General features: G+C 37.8%; 3 protein-coding genes across 6 annotated transcripts in view; 2 read left to right on the top strand and 1 right to left on the bottom strand.

Annotated features, from left to right (window-relative positions):
- Positions 1–7,030, top strand: part of ank1b (ankyrin 1, erythrocytic b) — an 88,863-nt gene extending 81,833 nt beyond the window's left edge. For 2 of the 4 annotated variants that reach the window (XM_046867640.1, XM_046867641.1), the window contains one exon: positions 1,065–7,030. In XM_046867640.1, the coding sequence (XP_046723596.1) occupies positions 1,065–1,178 (114 nt within the window). In that variant the 3' untranslated portion in view covers positions 1,179–7,030. The remainder of the gene's footprint in view (positions 1–1,064) is intronic. The other 2 variants (XM_046867644.1, XM_046867643.1) reach the window with 1 other exon arrangement.
- Positions 7,031–9,229: 2,199 nt separating this feature from the next.
- eif4ebp1 (eukaryotic translation initiation factor 4E binding protein 1) lies at positions 9,230–20,666 on the top strand. The gene is made up of 4 exons (XM_046868349.1): positions 9,230–9,433; positions 9,530–9,705; positions 18,215–18,409; positions 19,944–20,666. The coding sequence occupies exons 2-4, from the start codon at positions 9,570–9,572 to the stop codon at positions 19,973–19,975; spliced, it is 363 nt and encodes a 120-aa protein (XP_046724305.1). The 5' UTR covers positions 9,230–9,433; positions 9,530–9,569; the 3' UTR covers positions 19,976–20,666.
- Positions 20,051–23,632, bottom strand: ndr1 (nodal-related 1). The gene is made up of 4 exons (XM_046868348.1): positions 23,388–23,632; positions 22,681–23,236; positions 21,500–22,230; positions 20,051–21,310 (listed from the first exon to the last, which is right to left on the bottom strand). Exons 2-4 carry the CDS (start codon positions 22,910–22,912, stop codon positions 21,158–21,160), a joined length of 1,116 nt encoding a protein of 371 aa, XP_046724304.1. The 5' UTR covers positions 22,913–23,236; positions 23,388–23,632; the 3' UTR covers positions 20,051–21,157.
- Positions 23,633–24,977: the final 1,345 nt, after the last annotated feature.

Here is a 24,977-nt window from a genome sequence, read left to right on the forward strand (position 1 = left end):
TGAGAGTGAGTCTTGATGGGCCAGATGGATGGGCCCGTGGCTGGATTGGTAAAGGGCAGAGAGCTCCAGTCCGACTCAGGCGCCAGCAAGGTGGAGGTGGAGTACTGGTTTGGGCTGGTATCATCAAAGATGAGCTTGTGGGGCCTTTTCGGGTTGAGGATGGAGTCAAGCTGAACTCCCAGTCCTACTGCCAGTTTCTGGAAGACACCTTCTTCAAGCAGTGGTACAGGAAGAAGTCTGCATCCTTCAAGAAAAACATGATTTTCATGCAGGACAATGCTCCATCACACACGTCCAAGTACTCCACAGCGTGGCTGGCAAGAAAGGGTATAAAGAAGAAAATCTAATGATATGGCCTCCTTGTTCACCTGATCTGAACCCCATTGAGAACCTGTGGTCCATCATCAAATGTGCGATTTACAAGGAGGAAAACAGTACACCTCTCTGAACAGTGTCTGGGAGGCTGTGGTTGCTGCTGCACGCAATGTTGATGGTGAACAGATCAAAACACTGACAGAATCCATGGATGGCAGGCTTTTGAGTGTCCTTGCAAAGAAAGGTGGCTATATTGGTCACTGATTTGTTTTGTTTGGTTTTGAATGTCAGAAATGTATATTTGTGAATGTTGAGATGTTATATTGGTTTCACTGGTAAAAATAAATAATTGAAATGGGTATGAATTTGTTTTTTGTTAAGTTGCCTAATAATTATGCACAGTAATAGTCACCTGCACACACAGATATCCCCCTAAAATAGCTAAAACTAAAAACTACTTCCAAAAATATTCAGCTTTGATATTAATGAGTTTTTTGTGTTCATTGAGAACATGGTTGTTGTTCAAATTAAATCCTCAAATAAAATTAATCCTCAAAAATACAACTTGCCTAATAATTCTGCACTCCCTGTATATATGCGTTCAAGGTTAAAGGCAATAAAGGTGAGCGCATGTGATAATTATTCACCTGTAGCCTGGCTATTAATCAAAGTGGGATTTATAAGGTCACCATGATAAAATGCTTCTTTTTATAATATGTACTGGTTTATTCTCTCCTGCTGTCCTCCAGGGTCGGACATTCACTGCCAAACCTTCCTTCACTCAAATACATTTGGGAGACAGAACGAGACGAGAGACACCTGAGAGGCAGGATGATGGGAAGAAAATGGAAGGCGGTGAATGAAAAAAAAACATTACCAACACAAACACAACAAAAACCACCACAAAAAAATTAACAGAAATGACAAAGGAGCAGCACTTGAGAAAAGGAAGGAGAAAGAGATCTACCTGTACTTTTGTAACATTTTTAACAAGCGTGATAAAAAGAAGACTAGCTTAGGGCATGATCTTTTTTGTATAAAAGTTCATAAAAAAAACAAACAAAAAAAAAAAAACAAAGAGAAAAAAAAAAACAACAAAAAGTGCTTCCTGTCAACTGTAAATGCATGATCGACTGCTGGTGCATGACCTATGACCTTTGAGCTGTCATTATCTATCAACTATAAACTGGACGAGGAGAAGGGCCCAAGCAGGATTGGGGGAGGATTTAAGGATTGGGAACAACACAGCCAAATAACAAAAAAAGTAAAAGTTGGACAACATGACACGGCGTAAGGTTTACGCTGAACACATCAGTGCTTCATCTCCACAGGCCCTTTATCCTGTTCTTCTATGTGATATATGCACTCTATGCTATGCGAATGTTGTCGTGTGTGTGTGTGTGTGTGTGTGTGTGTGTGTGTGTGGGTGTGTGTGAGTGTGTCCATATTTAATGCATGTGTACTTGCTTCCGGCTGCTGATTGTTGTTTTTTCTGCCGTGACACTTTTTTCTCGAGCGTGTGAATTGATTGAGAATGAGGCTGCTGTGTGTGTGTGTGTGTGTGTGCGTGTGTGTGATTATGGACCTTTTGTTCTTTGTTGTGAAGTGTCTTTGTGTTTCCTTAAACACTCCTCCAGGTTTTTGTCACTTCCAGGAGGAATAAGTGGATCCCCCCTGCATGGTTTGAATATTTCAAGAAATCGGGTTCTCCAGCTGGAGGTTGTGTTGTTTTATTTCATTGTCTCTGTGTGAGCCAGCGCAACACCCCAACGTCTCTACTAATGCAGACATGCTGTATGTGTGTATGCTCAATAATATGGAGAGGAAGTAAAAATGGCATATTCAGAGCAATAGAACAATTCAGCCAAAAATCCTTCATAATGTGCGTAAGCAATGTGAACTCCCAAAGCTGAGGTGTCGGTAATTGCTATTTAAAATAAAGCAGTGTTTAAGGATCTGAGGTGGTGTATATATCTATATATCAAATGCTATTTTATAGTCTTATATCACAGCGCTGTTGTTTCTGTATTCTCATTGGGTAATAGATTTTTTTATACCAGCAGCTCTGACACTACAAAGTTTTAAAATAAAGTAGTACTAGTAATATGTTCTTGTTTCTATAGTGTGAGCTCATTCACAGGGCCATGCAAGTTGGCACACTACAGAAATTGATTGAAAAAACATATAATTGAGTAAGGAGATGATTATTTAACGTTTATAGGAGAATTCTGCAAAGCTGTAACTTTAAGTCTTCCTGGTAATGCGGTTCATGATTTGCCCTTTGTCTATAATATGACAGGCAGCATTTTGTTTGCACACAGAATTTAAGGAACTTTGGCTGAAAAATTGTCTCTGAAAAGCACTTTTTTTTCTCTCTCTCTATTTCTCTCGTGCTTCCCATTTATTAAATTGCGTGCTTCCTCGTTTCCTTTCCATGCTTCCCTTCCTTGTTTTTTGCTTCTTCCTATTCGGACAAAAGGGACGGCTGCACGAAAAGGAAACACAACCAGGGGAAACATTTGTAGCAAAAGGTTTTGCCTAACAGGACACACTTACTCAGTGATGCCTCAGTAAAGTGATGTAGTGGATTTCTGAAGTTCTGCACAACCATATAACACCATGTTCACACTAACAAATGACAAAACAACTTGTGTCACTTGTAGTTTGTCCCTTGAGGCCATGCAGTGACCACTACTGTTAAATCTTGTCGATGATGTGGTCTGGCTTTTTTTTAAACATTACATTTATTCAACTAGAGTGGCTTCTGTGTTTTATGTTTAACTTCTAAAGTCAGCTAGTTAAGCATAAATGAAGGAGCACACTAATGTGTGAAAATCAGTTGTTTCGTTTACTTGCTCTATCCTTAATGAGATCATATGGCAAAAAAAGGGACATGTTTGGAACTAATCACAGGTAGGAATTGAAGTTTCCCTGAAGAAGCACTGATCACGCTATTGGTCTGAGAAAGCATTTGAATTTGTATTTGTTGCGGTTACATAGAATTAGGGAGATCTTCATTCTGACACTGTCAGTGAAAGTGTGCACACAAACTGTGCATGTATTTGAAAATAAATGGTCACCTGTTGCTTTGTCAAATTTTAGTGTGGACAGTGTGTTACATGGCACCAACTAACAATAAACTTCCATACACATATCAACCAATAACTGAAACCTCACTTATGCCTGCTTGAATAGCACCATTTTACCCTATACAAGTACCCATATTACACTTTAGTCCTTACTTTTATTACTTTTCTACTATCTATTGAACATGTTTTTTCTGTAATCTGTAAACCTCTTTCCTTATCTGAGATGGTTAAAGAAATGATACATCTTCTAAGATAGACAGTCAAGCTGACTGATGAAGGAGGCATCAATTAGAACACTGGGAAGCACCCACTCTTTATCTCCTCTATCTTCAACTCTATGTGCATCTGTAGCTCCACGTCTTTTAAAGCCCGACTCACTCTGGACTCCTGGTGAATGATGTAGCACATCATGCTGCTTTCATCTTGCTGTCCTGTTCATGTGCATTCTACATTTTCCAGGGCGTTCGATCCAATTTCGAACAGTACCAATTACACGCAGAGCTACTACCGATGTGATGCATCTTTAAACCTATTTCAAAAGTTCGACATTTTCAACTGATTAGTGTACAGTAAAGCACAGACAGATCAAATCTATACAGACAGCACTGTGATCGTCCACCTTGAAATTAACTGACCCCTGAACTGTGACAACTGTCTGTCCTCTGTTGGTTTTATTATATATCACACACACAGATGCACATGAATACCTTTTAATTAACAGCAATTATCCAACCCTGGCATCTGTGTGCATCCTTAATCGTCTTTAGTTTTATGTTCATTCACAAATTCCCAATCAGACTAAACCTATTTATGCTTTAACTACCAAAGCAATAATATCAAATAATATCAATATCATGGTAACAATTTGCTGTGTGTGTGTGTGTGTGTGTGTGTGTGTGTGTGTGTGTGTGTTATGTGTTTACCCTAGTAGCATTTTTATTCAACTCTATTAATATAAGAGTATATACATTACATATGATTATAAATTGACATTATGAGTATTAAAGTTGCACTGTGTGCAAGTGTGTGATGTTCAAACCAGCTCAAGTTTGTAGAAATGAACTCGGGGGTGCTGTCTGAAAGCCGCAAGCTTTGACGCTCGATTGACGTCTGACAGACTCACTTCAAATGTAGCACACAATCTTCTGTTATTTATGTTCTAAAAAGAAAAAGAGTAAAAAAAATACAATTATATATATATATGAAGATTCCAAGAACGAATGAATGATTATATTACGATGCAAAGTAAATAATCAGTGAATGTGTCAGTAATGAAAAGAATCGATTGTATATTTATTGTTAAAGATTTTCTGTGGATGAGTGAAACCCAAATTTTTTTTACCTCTCACGTCTGCTCACTCCAATCCTACTGACTCTTTAAAGTTCACTCAGGTTTTGTGTTCTAACAATAATTTTTTTCTTCCACTTTCCACACTCAGATCTTTAAATATTCTTTACAGCTCAAGTAACGCACTCAACTGAACTTTGAAGTTTGTAGCTGTTTGAATCAAATGCACACAACCTTCCCTTCACAGCAAATGTAGTCGAAATGTTAATCATCAAGCTTGGAGGCTAATGTAGCTAACAATTTACAAACATCTGTCATCTCTTTCAGTGATGTTATACAGTGCAACTTCTTGTCGTCTAGCTGAACACTGGAACTTTAAACGTTTTTTTTTCAGTTTGTTAATTTGCAGAAACCATTAGAATGCTTTCACATATGTAAAAATTACTTGGTTTGAACTGAACCCATGTGAGAACACAGCAGTCACATTAAGGGCTGAGAGCATAGGTGAGGCCACTGTCAAGTGCTAGAGGCAGGTCAGTGGATAAGGCATTAGGCTATTGATCAAATCAAATCCCAGCAGGATTAAAATGCCATTGTTGCACCCGTGTCCTTCAACAGCTCTTTTATAGTCCATTTAATCTGTATGTCGCTCTAGATAAAATCATATTCGCAAGTAAACTCTAGCTTGACTTGATTAGCATGAACAAGGGATTTGTTTCAAAATCTATCCAAGTGTAGGAAGTACATTAACCTGCTGTACTAGTTATGTATGGTATTAACTTATCATTGGGGACCGTGTATTCATGGAAAAGTTTTGTTTATATTTTACCAACGTTATATTTGAGTGGTGAACCTTTTTTTATTTTTTTTATTCTATGATCTAGAAGAGCAGACTAATAGGTGTGGATTTGTGCAAGGTTTTTATTTTTTGGAATGTTCGTTATTAGAAAACATAATGTATAAAGTGGGACCCTGTTAGAACGAAAGTAGGAACGGTTTTGTTAACAGGAAGCGAGACAGCTAACTGTGAGGAGTGACGTATGCTTGTGTCTGCAAAACATCAAACTATATAGTTGGAGAGATCTTATTGAGTGTATAATTAATAATACTGAATTGGTGAGGCATTTTCTTCCTTTGTTAATTGAGGGATCTATTCGAAGGTCTAGTTCTTCCTCTTGGAAATGGAATCACTTTTATCTTTGCTTTATCTTTGTGCTTTCTGGGCCCTGCCATATTAGAAAAAATTCAAGACAGAGTTGGAAACTATATTTCAGTTTCGAATTTAAACGTAAAAATAAGCTTGCTTTTTTAAAAAAAAATATTACTTTTGTATATTAAAATTATCTTAAAAATCAGTTTGAAATAATTATCTGACAATTTAAGGAAATATATGCAATTTAAAAAGGAATGATAGACTTCAGTTAGTTGTTAGCTACATTAGATTGGGATTCATTCTTTAAAAGACGTGCATTTGGATTGAAAGGGAAGTTGTACAATGGGTCAGTTTGATGTTCTGTCTAACTGTTACAGTGAGTAAATATTTACATTGTTTATTTTCTGAGATATCAAATTGTACCTAAGCATTATTTTCTGATGGGGGTTCAGTGATCATTCTGACAGTCTACAGATGCTTTGGGACGTTGGGGTGTAATGTGATGGGCAGCAACTGTTGCTATAATGAAAACGAGATCCATAATATTTAGGCTTGATATTAGCTAAAAGGACACTGAAGTGAGTGAGTCTGAAAGGAAAGTGGGGGGACAAAAAGGATGTTGTGCCCTTTAAAAAAAAAAAAAAAAAGGGCACGCACTTAAGAAACACACAAAGATGTTACCATTACAGTGTATTATGATGATTTTATGTAAAATGTTACTGTTGAAACCCTAGAGTTCACTTGTACTTCATTAGAGTGGATAAATGACAATATTAATGCAATATCATATTACTCTGTACTAAGGAATGCAACCGCACACATGCACAGAAAATATGTTTTTAAAAACAAAAGAATATATGTACAAATATATGACAAGAAATCTAATTATATACATTGATTAGAATGCTATGCACCCTTATTAGAGTTGTTATAGATGTATTTTAAGCATATTAGCTAGAACAAGAACATGTCCATACATGAATATGGGGAATGTAGAGCTAGCTCTAAACCTGTTTTCTTTTTTCTTTTTTTTTTATTGCTATGGAGAGAAAAATAAATAAACCTAAATATGTATACAAGCCTTTTAATCAGATTCATTCTGACAAGGATATGTATAGTTCATTTATCCTGCACACCAGCTCAGACCATTTACAAAAACTTAATAAAGAACCATGTGACATATTGGATGTGGCCTGGTGTTGTGTAATATGTTATTAGACTTTGGATTATTTTTATACATTTTTTCCAATTATTTCAGCTTTTATTTAAGTTTCTAGTTAAATTAATTTGCTTTTTCTTGGTGTGTTTTTCTTAGACTATTGTGCTCATGCATTCACTGCTGAATTATTTTATTCTGGGTAAACTTTATGTATTTATTTGTTTATTTATTTGTTTAATCTATTCAATATTTAAAATTTTTATTTTGTATTAATAAATGTTTTTTTTATTTACTTTTTTAAACATATTTAGAATTTTTTTTGTTTGTTTGTTTGTTTTTATATCAAGTTTGCATGTACTGTGCAGGAAAGAAAAATAAATTGTGTTTTATTGTGAAACCTTTCCAGAGAAAGTAAACGAATGCTGATTTGACACTGGGGTCATCCATAATGTTAGTTAGTTAGTTTGAGGACCGAATATCATCACATTATGTGGAATCATGTTTAAAATATAAATGTTGCATACACTTTAAACATATGACACTGAATTTATGTAGAACAGTCATTAATACATAATTAAAATCTTTAAAATGGATACATTTACTTCTTCACCAGATGCCACAGGGCAGAATGTACACACTGTGGTCCAATTGGGTGGTGGTGGGGGTCAGGATAAGCAGTGGGGTATACCGAAAAAAAACAAAATAACTAAATGTCTGTGTCAGACGAGAGACTTTTTGCACAGTTTGTGTAGGTGCTCCACACTTTAACATCAGAGCAGTTTAAATCAAAAGAGCAGTGACAAAATGACAAAGGAGCCACGGCTATATAGAAACCATCAATATTATAGAGAAACGCAGTTTAAAAGAATGCTGCATTACAGACAGGTATCTCATACAGTGAGAATACAGTAAATGTCATTACTAAAACAATAAAGCAAATAAAACTAGTTTAAATCTCCTTTCTTTGCAGCCATAGCTACACCTTCAGCATTCAAAAATTCTGACCCCACAGACCGGTTATGTGCCCATGAGATACACAAATTAGTCCTGTCTTTTTAGGAAAGTACTCAACTGATAGTGTGTATAAAAGACACCTGTCACAGAATCAGTCTCTCTCATTCAAACCTCTCCACCACCATGGGCAAGACCAAAAAGCTCAAATGGCATCAGGGACAAGATTGTGTTGACCTGCACAAGGCTGGAATTGGCTATGAGCACATCAGCAAGAAACACTGTGAGAAAGAGACTACTGTTGGTGTGATAATCCGACAATGGCGTAAATACATTACACCGCTCAATCGGGAGCTCAATGCAAAATGTCACCTCGTGGGGTAAGGATGATTCTGAGAAAGGTTAGAAATCAGCCCAGAACTACATATAAGGAGCTTTTTAATAATCTCAAAGGAGCTGTGAGCAGTCACAAGGAAAACCATTTGTAACACACTTCGCTGTAATGGGTTGAGATCCTGCAGTGCCCGCCAAGTCACCATGCTCAAAAAGGCACATCAACATTTTGTTTCTCTGCTCAGGGTACAGGGAGACTTCACCGCATTGAGAGGCCGGCGAACAAGGCAATGTACTGTAGAACCTTGGATGGGAACCTTCTGGCTTCAGCCAGAACAATGAAGATGGGTGGTGGATGGGTCTTCCAGCATGACAATGACCCAAACATATGGGCAAGGCAACGTAGGAGTGGCTCAAGAAGAAACACATTAAGATTCGGGAGTGACCTAGCCAGTCCCTAGACCTTAATCACAAAGAAAATCTTTTTAAGGAGCTGAAATTTTGAGTTGCCACATGAAAACCTTAAAACCTTACGTATTTGAGAGTATCTGCAAAGATGAGTGGACCAAAATCCCTCCTGAGATGTACACAAAACTGGTGACCAGAAACATCTGACCTTTGTGCTTGTTAATAAGGGTTTCTCCTCAAAGTACTGTCAACATTTGCTAAGGATTTCACTCGATCAAATGCAAATTAATTTATAACCTTTCTTTAATTCTTGTATTGGTATTCTGTCTATATATATATATATATATATATATATATATATATATATATATATATATATATATATATATATATATATATATATATTTGACGCGTGTACACTACATTTCCAGCCAAGCCCTGGCTCTCCTGTGACGCATAATTCGGGCGCCGCTCTAACGTCACGAGCTCTGTTTTAAATAGCTCTATAGAAGTGTGGTGTGCGTGCGGTATGCGTGTCGTGCGTGTATGTTTGTGTCGTGTGTGTGTGTGTGAGTGAGTGAGTGAGTGAGTGAGTGAGAGAGTGTAACGGCTGTTGTGCAAAAGCTTAGCACTGTTAGCTAGCTTGGAAAGTGTGAGCGCGTGGATAAGATGATATAAATCTGGACTGTTTTGTACAGAATTGGATTTGGTTTAGAGAAAAAAAGAAGACGGAGAAGGTAAAGAGATTTGAATCCGAGTTGCTAATAACCACAGATTTCTGGCGAGCTAGCAACACGTTTGACAATTGTGTTGTTGGTGTGCTTGTGGTTCAGGGGTAAAAGGACAAACGTTTGGACTAGATCTGGATTCAGGATGTCCATCAGCAGCCAGAAGACCAGCAGCCGCGCCATACCGGCCACCAGGAGGGTGATCCTCAGCGACGCGGCCCATCTACCCCATGATTACTCCAGCACACCTGGAGGAACTCTGTTTAGCACCACTCCCGGAGGTACACAACACCATTCTCCTCTCTGATTGTTTCTGTTTATTCTCTGTAAGAGCAGCTGTAACACTAGTGCAGCTTCACTTCACTTATATAAGTAACAGCTTAATCACAGGGACATGCATAATAAACACTTCACGTGTTTGATCATTATTATGATTAAGTGTGCTGTTAGAAGATGCTTATGGATGAAGGCTTCAGTTTCACTGTTTTGTTTTTTATCACTTGGACATATCACTAGTATCCCCAGTATCACTTTTTTGCTACCGATCTCCAATATAACTTTTTTTTTTGTCAGTCATATTTATCACCAGTATCACTATTGCAGCATTGAAAGGCTGTCACATGCTTAGCAACATGCATTGTTTGTGTTTATGGTGTGCTGCTTCCTCTTTGCATCTTCCCCACTTTGTGTTTTATTTAGTGTGTTTTGTACTTTGCCATTCTTATCCTGTCTTAAGTTTTCTCACATACAGTTACAGCACACTGGAATGCCAATGCTGTTATTAAGGCCGCTTTCTTACACACAGCCTTCAGGGCCAAAAATAGCTTGACCATTTTTATACACAGTTTTTAACAGAGGTAATGGCATCAGGAGCAAGGACAATCAAATATCTAAAACTATCATCTGTTTAATTAAAAAAAAAATAGGTTAAGGTGTTTGATTGGAAAGTTTCGCTTGCTGGCATAACACTGATTTGTTGCCTTCTTGAAAGTGGGAGCCCAGTGGTTAAAGCTGCTGTGGTTACTTATCAGAAGGTCAGGGAGGGGGGTTCAAGCCCCAGAATTGCCAATCTGCCACTCTTGGGCTCTCGAATAACTCTCTGTTCCCAACTTTCTTTGCTAGTACATGCGAAGAAAGAATATCACTTTGCTGTAACGTGCATGTGACTGGTAAAAAAGCACCTTTACCTTTTACCTCTCTTTTGCCATTGCTCTTATGGAGTGAACAGTCAAACCAGACAATTGTCTCTCATGTTAAAGTTTTTGCAGCTACACTAGTAATTACAGTGCTGCTCTGTGCGCACAAAACACAGCCTTCAACTTTGTACCAAATCATGGCAAACAAATTAGTTCCAGATTCCCCCCCTGAAGTCGCACACGTTTTACGCCATTTGACATTTATGGCGTTTTAGCAGACACCCCCCTATTCAGAGCGATGTACAAACGTGTTTTAAAGTCTTCGTTAATTAGTAAATCAACACTGGTCCACTAGGTTGCAAACTTAGGATCTCACCAGCCCAAAACTTTGTTGGGAGGAATTAGAACACTTTTTTTTTTTCAATACAGAAAGACATAAAACTAACAGGGAAAATAAGATATGTTTAATAGAACAAATGTTTCTACTTGGTTTTTCTCCTCTATATATAAATAAATAAAATACACGTTGCCTGCATATCTGCATAACATTTTATTACATGTTCTCAAAGGACAATACTATAAAAATGAAACTTGGATATATTTTAGTATATCAATTTTACTAAAATAGTTGCCGAAATGTGAGGGGGCACTTACTTTTGTGAGATTCTGTATATAAACAAGAACACAATAAATTTGTTGGCTGTGGAAGATATACACAGTGGAACCTCGATACTCGCGACCGCGACTCTTCATTTGGAACGGGACTGAGAGAAAAATCTGATGGTTCACGAGAAGATGTGAGCAGCTCAAAAGTTCGGAGTAACATTTAAAAACAGTTTGTACTAATAAATTACATAAAAAAAATTGGAAAAACAATTTTATTGTTGTATTATTCACTTAAAGTAGTAAATAAAATTTATGACAAGTAATTTACAATTTTTGTTGAGTTTACTGTACTGTAAATGTACTGTAAATTCCCCTTGAAAAATGAACCATCAGAAGGAGTCAAAACTTCGTTGTATGTGTATATATATATATATATATATATATATATATATATATATATATATATATATATATATATATATGTGTGTGTGTGTGTGTGTGTGTGTGTGTGTGTGTATATATACTATGAAAATTGTAGATTCACACTGAAGGCATCAAAACTATGAATTAACACGTGGAATTATATACATAACAAAAAAGTGTGAAACAACTGAAAATATGTCATATTGTAGGTTCTTCAAAGTAGCCACCTTTTGCTTAGATTACTGCTTTGCACACTCTTGGCATTCTCTTGATGCCTACTTTGAAGAACCTACAATATGACATTTTCAGTTCACTTTTTGTTATGTATATAATTCCACGTGTTAATTCATAGTTTTGATGCCTTCAGTGTGACTACAATTTTCATAGTCATGAAAATAAAGAAAACTCTTTGAATGAGCAGGTGTGTCCAAACTTTTGGTCTGTACTGTATGTGTGTGTGTGTGTATATGTGTATATATATATATATATATATATATATATATATATATATATATATATATATATATATATATATATATATATATATATATATATATATATATATATATATATATATATATATATATAAACTTTTGGTCTGTACTGTGTGTGTGTATATATATATATATATATATATATATATATATATATATATATAAAAATAATAATAATACTATTTTAATTGTAATATCAGTTTCTACCTTAGGCAAGCGATGTATTTGGATTAAAAATTCAAATAACGGGTTTGAATTAATCTGTGCTGATGATTTATGAACTGTTTCACTGGCTGAAATTATCCTGTGTTGCTTACAAAAGGGTCACAGTGCAAAAAAACATTGAATTATTGTTTTTGGTGAACATAAACAGTAAATATCATGGAAGTAAAATAGTTTGTCCATGAATAATTAATATACAGTTAATATGTAATCTAGCTAGTATCTTGTATTCTGCATATCTATTTAGATCAAAACTCTAGCTCAATTGAGGTCTTTAATGGTCAAATTTAATGATGTTTTTACAGATGTTTTTATTGCCAGACGTTTAGGATTGAAGGCAGAATTGTAGCTGGAAATAAAGGTGTTGTTGATGGCAGTGATGGCAGTTTGAACTTGTTTGAAAGACTTTCATTACTGGGTAGAAACCATTAGTCATGTTGCCTCAGTGCTAAACAAACAACAAAAAAACAAACAAATGTTGGACACAGAACTCGACTGATTGGCTACATATGTGTTGCAAATGGGTACTTATATGGGTAAGATTTAATAAGAGATGTTAATAAGTGATATAATCGTTGCTGTTGGTAGCATTTAATACAATATGGTTTTATTCACTTTGTGTTTACGCACTGTTAATTTCCCATTATTATTATTATTGTTGTTATTATTACTCGGTCAGGTTCATTAATGTTTGGACGCAGAAAATGTATTTTCATTTAGCTATTGAGGAGTGTACATTGGAGTTCAAATTACATAATGAACAAGGCCCGCATAATGAACACGGACTCTCTATTTTTAATGGACCACATTTAATTGAAGAAAACCACAGCGATGTCTGACAGACAATTCTGTCTCTGGTGAAGAAAAACCTTCTCAACAGTTCAAGAGCACCCTCCAGACAGTGGGTGTATCTGCGTCAGCAAAACTTCCCCAGAGTAAACATGGAGGGTTTAACCACAAGACGTAAACCACTGGTAAGCCTCAAAAAAGAGAGCCATATTAGTTTGCCAAGAAGGAAACGTGCATAAAAACCTGTAGTATTCTGATATTTGTTAAAGTATACTGAAGTAAGTAGAACAATCTAGTAGATCTTCAGAAAATGAAATATTAAATGTAAATCACGTGTACACACACACACACACACACACACACACACTCACCCACCCCTGTATTACCCAAATGGCATTTAACAAATGTAAACTATTTAATAAAAAAATTATAATAAAAAAATTAATTTGTGCCAATTAAATGAATATAATAATTGCATTAATTAGATTTATTAAATTTTATTTTTTTATAAAATATGCAAATATATTTTATATATTATTTAACCAAGCGAGCATTTTATTTAATTTACGTTTTATGTAAACTGTTCAAATGTTGATCACAAATCTTAATAATATTAAATTGTTACAAAACAAAAACATTTTTTTTTAACAAAAACAAGCAATTTTTTTTGTTTAGCATTTCTTTAAGAATATAAGCATTCAGAAATGGAAGCAAACCGTGATTTAAAAACTGAGGTACGTACTGAACCATGAATTTTGTGTACCGTTAAACAGCTAATATACTTGGTAAAGTTATGTGCTAAGTTTTCACCAAATAGTTCAAAACGTAAACACTGGATGGAGCCTCACATTGCAGAAGGACAATAACCTAAAGCCCGTAATTAAAATATTATTTTAAGACAAAGAAGTAAAATGTCCTGCAGTGGCCAAATTATTTACCTTCACTGAATGCATTATTTCATTTCTTAAAGGCAAAACACACCAAAAGCACACAGGAACTGAAACTGCAGTCAAGGCCCTGCATCAGCAAGGAAGAAACTCAGATCCTGGTGATGATTATGGCCATTGATGACACTGATTAGGTTTTGGAACAAAGTATTATTAATGTTGGTTTTTTTGCATTTTGAAATCACAAAGAGCTGTAATTCCTACAAATAACACTTGTAGTGCAATTTAAATAAAGTAAATTTACTCATTCGAACCTTTTTTAAGACTAGTTTTTAACAATTAAAAAAAGAATACAAATAAATGTGTATAAAATAAATTAAACACTTGTTTGAACAAGCTGGTGGCTGAAAAGCTCTTTGGGGGTTCATGTCACTGAGCTGCTGAGTGGGATTTTATTTTTCAGGTTTTTTTTAGTTTTTAAGTGTTCATTACTTTAGGCATGAATTAGTGCCTAAAGGTTTACCCGTAATAATCAAGCCAGTAGTGGCAGTGGCAAGGAAAAACTGCCTGGGATATTATAATGAAGGAACTTTGACAGGAACCAGACTTCATCTAGTCTAAAAGGGACTATGAAAGAAAATAATCATCTTTTAGCTGCTCTTGTTAGGGGTCATCACAGCAGATCATCATCTGTCTCCATGCTACTCTTTTAAACCAACAACTGGCATGTCTTCCCTCACCCCATCTATAAACCTCTTCCTCTTTTCCTCCTTCCTGGTGGCTCCATCCTCAGCATTCTCCTACCGATATACCCCATGTCCCTCCTCTGCACATGTCCAAACCATCTCAATCGAGCCTTCCTCACCTTGTCTCCAAAACGTACTACGTGCCCTGACCCTCTAATAAACTCATTTCTAATTCTGTCTATTGTCATCACTCCCAATGAAAATCTCAACATCTTCAGATCTGTGACCTCCAGCTCCACCTCTTGTCTTTTATTCAATGCCACTGTCTCTAAACCATACAACATCTCATGTCACAACACAGTCCTTTGAACTTTCCCTTTCACTCCTGCAGATACCCTTCTATCACAAATCACTCCTGCCACTCTTCTCCACCCACTCCACCCTGCCTGCACTTTTTTCTTAACTTCTCTAACACACTTTCCATTACTTTGCACTGTTGACCCCAGGTACCTGAACTCCTCCACCTCTTCTCCCTGCAACTGCACGACTTCACTGCCCTCCCTCTCATTCACACACATTTACTCTGTCTTACTTCTACTGACTTTCATTCCCCTTCTCCCCAGTGCAGACCTCCACCCCTCCGAGCTGTTCATAACCTGCTCCCTGCTCTCACCACAAATCACAATATCATCTGCAAACATTATAGTCCACTGAGTCTTCTGTCTGACCTCGTCCGTCAATTTGTCACCACTACAAACAGGAAAGGGCTCAGAGCCGATGCTTGATGCAGTCTAACCTACACCTTGAACCAGTCTGTTGTTCCTACTGCACACTTAACTGCTTTCACACTGTCCTTATACATGTCCTGCACCAACCTCACATACTTCTCTGATACACCTGACTTCCTCATACAATACCACAACTCCTCTCTTGGCACCCTGTCGTACGCTTTCTCTAAATCCACAAACACACAATGCAAATCGTTTTGACCTTCTCTATACTTCTCTAACATTCTTAAAACAAATATTGCATCTGTGGTGCTCTTCCTCGGCATGAAACCATACTGTTGTGCACAGATGGTCACCTCTTCTCTCAGCCTGGCTTCCACTACTCTTTCTTATAACTTCATAGTGTGACTGATCAACTTTATTCCTTTGTAGTTACTGCAGGTCTGCACATCTTCCTTATTCTTGAAAGTCCATACCAGCAAACTCCTTTTACATTCCTCAGGCAGCTCACCCCTTCAGAATCTTATTGAACAATCTGGTTAAAAACTCCTCTCATTTAAAACATCTCCATGCTTCTACTGTAGGACCATATGAGGAAATATGGGATGTAAATACACAAAATATTGTTTTGTAACCCTACATTTAGGTTTGTAATGTGTCCTCTGCATGATCTGCTCATCTGTTTATACACTTCCCATTCTCCTGTGGTGTGCAATGTCACTATAAACAGTGACAAACCGAATAGTGTTTTATTCAAGACAAGTATTAGCCTGCATGTTTCAAACAGAGCTGTTTTGTGCTTCTACATGTTCATATATTCACTTTACACACCCCTAGTTGTTTTTTCTGCACTGATGTCATTGTTGTATTTGGGCAGCAGTAGTAGAAAAAAGCAGGACAGAACGTTTTTACTGGTACATTAGGACCTGTGTGTGTGTGTGTGTGTGTGTGTGTGTGTGTGTGTGTGTGTGTGTGTGTGTGTGTGTGTGTGTGTGAGAGATGCAGGTGGGAAGCCTAACACTGAACTCAGCTGCCTGATAGCCACATGACTGATACTATGTTCTAGTTTGTCACTTTATGCCTTTATGACCTTGCTTTGGTCTAAATATCTACATTCTATGTTTATTCAAGTAGCTGTTTCTTTTAACCAGAAGTGTTCACCAGCTAAGCAGGAACAAGAGCTTTATTCTCCAGAGTCATTTCACCCTGTTCCCAGGCTTTTTTTCTTCTTCTTTCTTAGCAGTCAGTCATATGATTTGTCCAATTTGTAATGTATGCAGTTATCATCAGTAGCATTCATGTGCTCACATAAAGAAGGAAAGCGCAATGTATAACTTTCAGCAGTCATCAGATGATGCCATGGAGTAAATTGCATATTCATTGTGACAATTTGCATATAAGAATATTTCAGCAGAAGTGATAATTATAGATTATAGCATATTTCTTAAAATTCTTCATGAAGAATGCAGACTGAGAATGCATCAAGAATGCAAATGAAGTAGTATTTTGCTGAGTAGTTAAAAAGCAAAGAAAATGTTTACAGATGGATTAAATAGCTTTTATTACAGTAAATATTGCCAACAGTGATTGAATGAGGAAACAAAGAATTGCACAAATGGACAAAAATGTGGCAACACACTTCTTTAACACTGGTCTCTGAAAAGTCGGTTGAATCTTGTGACAAATTCCGAGTGATTGCAACATCGGATCTGAGCATCCTGTGTATATGCATTGTTACTTAACACGCGTTCGGGACATGTTGGGACATGCAGGTAATAGTATCTCACCTTAAGGCACTGTCTGTCAGGACCTTGAGGACAACAGCTTTAACATGGTTTGTCTTGGTCTTAAAATAAGCTGTAATAATGAGCTGATTGTTCATATTGTTTTCAATGAGATTTTGTGTGTTGAAATCTGAATCTATAACCTAGAAAAATTAATACCTTTGGTTTGATTTCACAATGCATAATATTAAAGGAAAATTAAAGGAGGCACAACAAACTTAGAATATGGATATATGCAAGAATTCTTGCAAAACTTTCATTCATTTGGTAATAGTAAACAATTAATGAGTTTGCATGAAACTGACAACTTCGAGAGTACAGATACAATTGAATAACCGTATAAATATCTGGTTTAAAACATTTTTCATTTCACAACCAGGCTCAGCTAAACAAAACAATCTCCAGAACACAAATGGCGCCTGAGTAGCAGCAGTGTTCTTTGGCTCAGTTCGTGGCTCACAAGTACAAAATGCTGCTGTAACCCAAACACTGCCTGTTTTGTAACTTACTGCAGCTGGCTCAGTTCAGAATTGCGAACAGAAAAATCACTTTCTCTCTAGAGTGGATCTTAAGTGTGATTGCGGTGTTCTCACTTGCCTAAAAGGCAGCTCTGAGTGGGGAAAACAGGAGTTTCGTTCACACTGATTCAACACTGCTTATCTTTATTCTATTGCAATGTTTCTGAGCAACGAATAAGGAAAATCTTTCCTACTTGAGATCTAAATCACTCATAATGGTCACTTATAGCACACAACATACAGTATATGTTGCAGTTGCTACGTTTATTATCCACTGTAAGACAGGCCTCAGCTCACAGTAATATACAGGCTTACAGTAACAGCTTCATTAAACAGGCAGATTGAGCTTTAATCAAACACTCAAGTCCAATTCCAATATGTGCATGGGTGTGATTTGTCATTAAATAGAATACTTTTCTAATGTGTGTGCTTATTTAAATGAAACCCTTAGCTAAACTGTCATTAAGGTGTTCGGTAATCACAGAACTGATCTCAGCTCTTAATTTGACCCCTGCAGGAACCCGAATTATCTATGACCGGAAGTTCTTGCTGGACTGTCGCAGCTCCCCATTGGCTCACACGCCCCCTAGCTGCCTGCCTGACATCCCAGGAGTGACCAGCCCTCTTACAAACACTGGCACTAACAACAAAACCCACCCTCAAGAGAATGTCACTAGCAAGAGCAGCATTCCACCTGTAGACAAGGCCACAGGTAAGTGTTTTCCTCTCTTACTGACACTTTATATAAGACTATACTTATACAGTGGAACCCCGTTGTACGAGCATAATTCGTTCTTAAAAATTGCTCGTAGGTCCATTTGCTCGTATGTTCGAACTGATTTTCCCCATTGGAATGAATGTAAAAGTGATTTAATCCGTTCCGAGATATCTCATCCGATCGCTTATTTCTGCACTTAAAAAGTATTTGTAGCCTATTTTAACAAACAAATACACAGCAAATGACCGTAATATAAACATAATTTAACACTTACTCATGTGATAGTGGTTGATTGCGAGTGTGAGACACGCCCCATGCTCATAACCTCCTCGGTTTCCATGGTAATTCTATTTACTTTCGTTTTCACAGCACCATCACTGATTTTCTTGGGAGACATTTTTTAAGATTTCTAGTGAAATAAAAATATAAAACTAAAAAAAAGTTACTGTGGGAGAGCGTATGAATACGGGAATAAGGAACGCCACAACAGGTCAGATGCACAGCTGCTTTTATTTGTTTTTTTTGTGTCGGCCTGCTTAGTGCCCCACGCAGCACGTCTCTGGCGCACGCACGCACACACACACACACGCTCGCCTCCTTAAATGCACCCTCCGATCACTTGAAAAGAGAGAACAATCATTAGGTCACATTAACTTCAGGTGAGGCAATCCCCTGCCTATCTGCTCCCGGACCCGCCCTCCATTCACAAACCACCGCTCGGCCACGCCCCCGCTGCCACAGTTACGTTTTTGCTGCACTGATCAGAGAGAGAGCGACCGAGTGATACGTCATCAACTAAGCGACTGATGCGACCATCCGCCGAAAACGGGGAACCGACAGTGTGGGTTTGCTCGTGCCTTCGAAATTTGCTCGTGAAACAGGGTAAAATTTTGCGAGCGAGGTTGCTCGTACAACGGGGTTCCACTGTATAAGACAATTGTTACAGTACAGTAATTTTCATTTCAAAATCTAGTCCATTCTTTAATTTTTTTGCATAAAGTAGTTTTGGATTTTGTTTTCCCTCAATAATAAAAACTTCATTTGAAAACTGCACGTTGTGTTCACTTGTTATCTTTTACTAATATTTAAATTAGTTTGATGATCTGAAACTTTAAAGTGTGACAAACATGCAAAAAAAGAAGAAATAAGGAAGGGGCAAACACTTTTTCACACCACTGTTTAAGGACTCTGTAAAGCACAGGAAGTCTGACCACTTCTATAAAAGCCCATGTTATTTTCAGTTTGCTGGTCTGGAGCATTCTGGTGTGTGTTAATACAATGTTTGGTTTTGCAAAGTTGCATCTGAACAAACCACGAGACTGGAGAGATGAGTCCAAAGTGGAGAAGTTTGGCCACAATGCAAACAGGGATTTATACTGGTGTCTGTAGCTCATTTGCTGTAATTGTTCTGAGTGGAAATTTTTCATAAATGATCTGATATATTGACAAGAGAACTGAACCGAAATAATAGATTACACCATGACTGTATTTCTATCAGCTCTGTTTTGATTGTGTCCATTCTATCCAGGTGAAGATGCCCAATTTGAAATGGACATCTAGAAATATCAAACATCAACGTTGCGGTGATGACGGTCCCATAAGGATGAATGAAACCGATTTCTCCTGTCATCCTGCCTTCTTTCGTTATCTGCTGTTGTTTTCCCCACCGTTATTTCAGTATGGATGCTGTCATTCCAGACACAAACAAGACATCTGCCATCGAGTCTCAACACCAGCGTATACTGCTGTGCCTAAATGCACTTGAATTACTCAGTGCTTCTGCATAAGCTTCTGCTCAAGCTGTGTGAAATCCTACCTTTTTTGCTGTCCTGCTGCTTGTGTAGTTTGCTACCATGACCACTGGGAGGAGCATTGGCTCGATTGAATGATTTTTGTACTTGGTGCTGGAGAGTGTGAAAGTGTTAAATGAGAAAACAAACAAAACATTTTGCCCTGTGACAGTGTTACCTTTTCGAATGAAAATGTACGAATTTGTTTATTTTTCACCTAAAGTGTCATTCAAGAAAATTTGTAAAAAAAAAAAATGCCTTTTTCCCCCCTTTTGCAGTTTTGGTTATCATGTGTTAACAATGTCAATTATTCAATATCTAAGGAATAAATCCTGCCTTATGAATAATCTGAATATGGAAAAAAAATGCAGTGAATGAGCAATTCATTCATCTTTTGGCTTGTTTTTTGTTTGTTTGTTGATGTTTGTTGACACACAATAAAAGCAACCTTTGAATAAGAATCAAGATTTACTAAATATGCATAAAATATTTCATTACAATTGTCAGATCTTATATATACAAACATCATACAGTTTATAAACATGGAAAGTAAGGCACTGGAGGAAATATCCAGCTACTGAGTATCTAACAATTCTTTTGAACCAGCTGTTCGAGTGAACTCAATTCATTAACTAGTCAGAATAGCTAATCATAAACCCTGAGCATGATATATAACATAATATTAAAATAGAATTTTTTTTAAATAATGGTTCATGCGTCCTTGAGAATTGATTCACCTATACCGAGTAGTTTAAAAGGAGCAAATGGTCCACTGTTTTATAAAAGGGCTATGTTTTCTGGTATGGTGGAGAAGAATGCGTTTCTGCATTGTACACATTTCTGCATTGTCTCTATGCTTAGTGCTGAAGTTCTCTGGCAGTCTCTCGTTGGGGACGGGCATGTAAAGACGCTTAAGTGCTGAAGTTTATCAGGCTCGGATTTAAGAGTTGGATCAGTGGCAGCCGCATGCTTCTGCCACCATGCCTTCGTGATGCCTCATCACCATCTTCCCGTTCTCAAAGTAGAGCATGGAAAGAGGAGCCAGAAGTGTCGGTACGCAGGATGGACACGGGACACGGTCTGGTTGGTGCAGTTTCAACAGGCTCTGTAAAAAGAGAAGAGAAGAATAGATTAGGTTGACATTGTATCTAATTATAAAACATTATCTTAACACATGGAAACATGAGTGACATTAAAATGAACAGGAGCCAGATCCAGGTTTGTGAATCTGTGTACTGGGGAAAAATGTAGTAGGACAACATGCTGGACAGAAGACGTAAATTTGTTTCCTTACCTGCATGTATGCGTGATTTGTCGGTGTGAAGGACTCGTCGACTGGCGTAGGGCAGCCACCCTCACAGCGGTACGCATTGTATCTCTTTGGATAAATAATCCATTCACTCCAACCAATCTGGTCAAAGTCCACCCACATGTCCACCTTCCTGCACAGGGTCTTCTTTTCACCCTCGGTTTGTGTAAACGCTGGGATCACACTGCCTCCTGCTGCTTCGCTCACCCTCTTATGTACACGGTGGTTGCGTTTGGTTCTCCGGGCCACAGGCTCGGACAGTGCCCGATCCTGTGCCACATACTTGGAGTGCTCAGCTGTGCGGATCAACGTAGAAGTTTCTGTCCTCATCTGCTTGGAGTAAACCACCATCATGACCGTGTTGCCTGTCGGATGCTGGATGGCATGCTCAAGGTCCTCGTGTTCTTCTTCATCCACATGAACCTGGGTGGGAGGCATTTCCCCCTGGTGCAGCCAGTACTTCAGCAGCTGGGTGATGTTGAGGACTCTCCAAGAGGAGTGTGTGGATGGGGACGAGCGCAACGCCGCGTCAACCCGACCCAGATGAAGACGCTCCTCTGTGCCTTTGGGAGCATGGTAGATGTCCACCACTGGCTTCTCCGCCTCTGAGAAGCCGGGCAGGCGTAGACGCAGCTCTGACCTCTGGACGTCGTCACTTGCTGAAATGGAGGACAAGTCAAACGTGACGGCCCACCTGTCACCCACCTGGTAGCAACCTTGAGAAAAAAAACGGAAAACACAGACATTAGAACATGTTATAAATGATAATAAACAGTGTAAACCAAGAGGCGCAATGATCATTAATTAATTTTGGGCGGGTAACAATGCAGAAGATTGCCTTCACACATCTGCAGTCAGGCGCACTTAATAAAGCTGAAGACTCATATTGGGTAATTGTGTATTCCCACATTTGAAGCAGACGTCGTGAAGTTTGCAGCTAATACACACCCTGAGCATAATAAACGACTTGCTAAATAACAAGTCGTTTGCTAGGTAGGAAAGGTTTGAGGATTTTTTTTTGCTTTAGATGCAGCAGAATAATAAGCCATGCAGTTTAAGAAAAATTTACCGTTCAGTAAAAAAAAAAAGTTAAACTAGTTTAAAATAAATGTTTGCAAGATTCAACGTATTTTCCAAACTCCATAAATCTACATAAGAGTACTCACTTTTAGCGACGAGGCTGATCACCGAGTCGGACTGGCGCAGAGACGGATGCTCGTATCCGAGTCCCGCACTCGAAGTGTAACCGTCTCCGGCCAGTAAAGTCCGGTAAAGGTGCATCATGTAGAGCGGATACGGTCCTTTAGAGGGGCCTCGCTTCCTGCCAACGAGCGCACCGGAGGAGACCGAGCGTAGCCACAGCGCCACGCACAGCATCCCGCACACCAAGTGTTTCATTGCAATATAACCAGGCAGGAGTAATCCAAAAGATAAGGTGTAATGAAGTAGATAGAGAGAGAGAGTGAGGCAGAGGACAGACAGCTCCACGGTCTGCTCTCTGCTCGCTCCTCGGAATAGAATGAATTCGGTCCGCTGATGTCGAGCCTCTTAATGACGCTCCTTTCAAAAACTTACAGAAACTGCGCCGGCGTTTGATGATCCTTGGCGCGCGCGCTGCGCCTTTGAAGTGCCGCGTGTGATCCATGTCAAGGTCATCGCGCACCGAAACCACGCCGCCTTTAGAGAGCGCCGAGGTGTGAACGCACCGCCGCTCCTCCGCGCCTAAAACAATACCATTAGCGGCGCAGATAGATTCAAGCCCGTTACTCTGATTAATGGGAGAAAAGTCAATCCCACGCAATTACATTTTGAATGAAAATCAAGGAAATCAGAGTGGTGTTTTTTTTGTGTGTGCAATCGTATCACTTTTCACCTTATTAGATGACGAGGAAAATGGTTTCATTACTTAAAAAAAAAAAATAATGCACTTTCGGACCTTTTCCGACTCCAGGTTTCCCACCTCACACGGCTTCAAAGCTCGCAGGCGCAATCCATCTGAGGTGCTAAGAAGCCTTTTATAACCGAGCTAGAATTTCTTCACTAATTAACAACGCCGATTTCTGGCTCAGGTGGGCTTTCAGGCGAATATCCCCTAATGACGCTTTTGTAAATTGTGCAGTTCTGTAATCTGTTTAGGAGCTTTTATATCATCTATATAAAACAGCCCATGTAAAGTTCGCTCAGCAGGTACCTCTGAGTCTCTAACACACACACACACACACACACACACACACACACACACACACACACACACACACTAACCATTTCTATGTTATGCTATAAATATGTATTTAACCAAAGTATACATTATTATTAAAATATATACCTGAACATTTTTACTTTCAATTATTTTTTTGTCATAAATGTAATGCAGAGCACAGATTACTATTTTTTAACCCCATCACGCCCCCCCACCCTCTCCCCTTCATATATAAACACCCCTTTGAGGAAAGAGAAGTGATTAAAGTTATTAAAGATAACATTATGTATATGAATGCAGAAAATCGTACCAATCATCTATTGATTTATCTATGCATGAGTGCTAAATGGCCTTTGAGAGTAATTACAATTCATAAAATATCAGTAAAATAAATACTCACTAATAGAATAATAAAAAATACAAACTAGTATTTGTATAAAACTACTATTACCTTAAATCGCTTATAACCCGTATTTATTTATTTATTTATTTATTTATTTATTTATTTATTTATTTATTTATTTATCTTTTACAAATATTATTTATTGTTCTCAACATATATTTGTGCCCATGTAAATTCGAGAAGGGGTGTTTATGCAAAAGACAAAAAAGTCGCATTTGTCTCACAGGCATATATATTTTTTAATTTATTGGAAATTCTAGCAGATTCATTGTCTATTGCGTGGCCGAAGCTTTCTTCAAATAAAGCTTCAAATAAAGAATCCAGACCTTTGACTGGCTCTTTCTGTGTTCGTCCTTATTTCTTATTTCTTTTCGTCCTTGTTTCTGTTAACATCTTTAGACAGCAAGAGTTTGCGGAAATTAATTTTTTTAGCTTCAGCCTTATAATAGAGAGCAGAAGAGTGCAGATCCAGATGATGACTGAACGTTCTAGGACATGGAATTTATATTTAATGTCCAACAGAGGGCGCTGCGTTACAACACGTGTGGGATTTAGAGGCGTGAAGTTTAAGTTGTGGATAAATTGCTGCAAAATGGAGAGGTGCCTTAAAATAAGAATTAGTTTTTCATTAGAATCATCCTTTTCAAAAGAAGTTGCTGGTTGTAAACATCACATTCATATTTTTTTATATCAGTGATCACAAACCAAGCTTCTAGACATCCACCTTATGTCAGCAGCTCAAATTTTTTGTGCACCCAGGGACCCTTGTAACTGTACGATTTTAACACAGCAAATGTGTGAAATAATATTTTGACATCTGCTTAAACTGTAAAACTCCTCAATGTAACCCTCAGTCACAT

This window comes from Silurus meridionalis, chromosome 15 (genome assembly GCF_014805685.1).
Source record: "Silurus meridionalis isolate SWU-2019-XX chromosome 15, ASM1480568v1, whole genome shotgun sequence".
NCBI classification, from domain to species: domain Eukaryota; kingdom Metazoa; phylum Chordata; class Actinopteri; order Siluriformes; family Siluridae; genus Silurus; species Silurus meridionalis.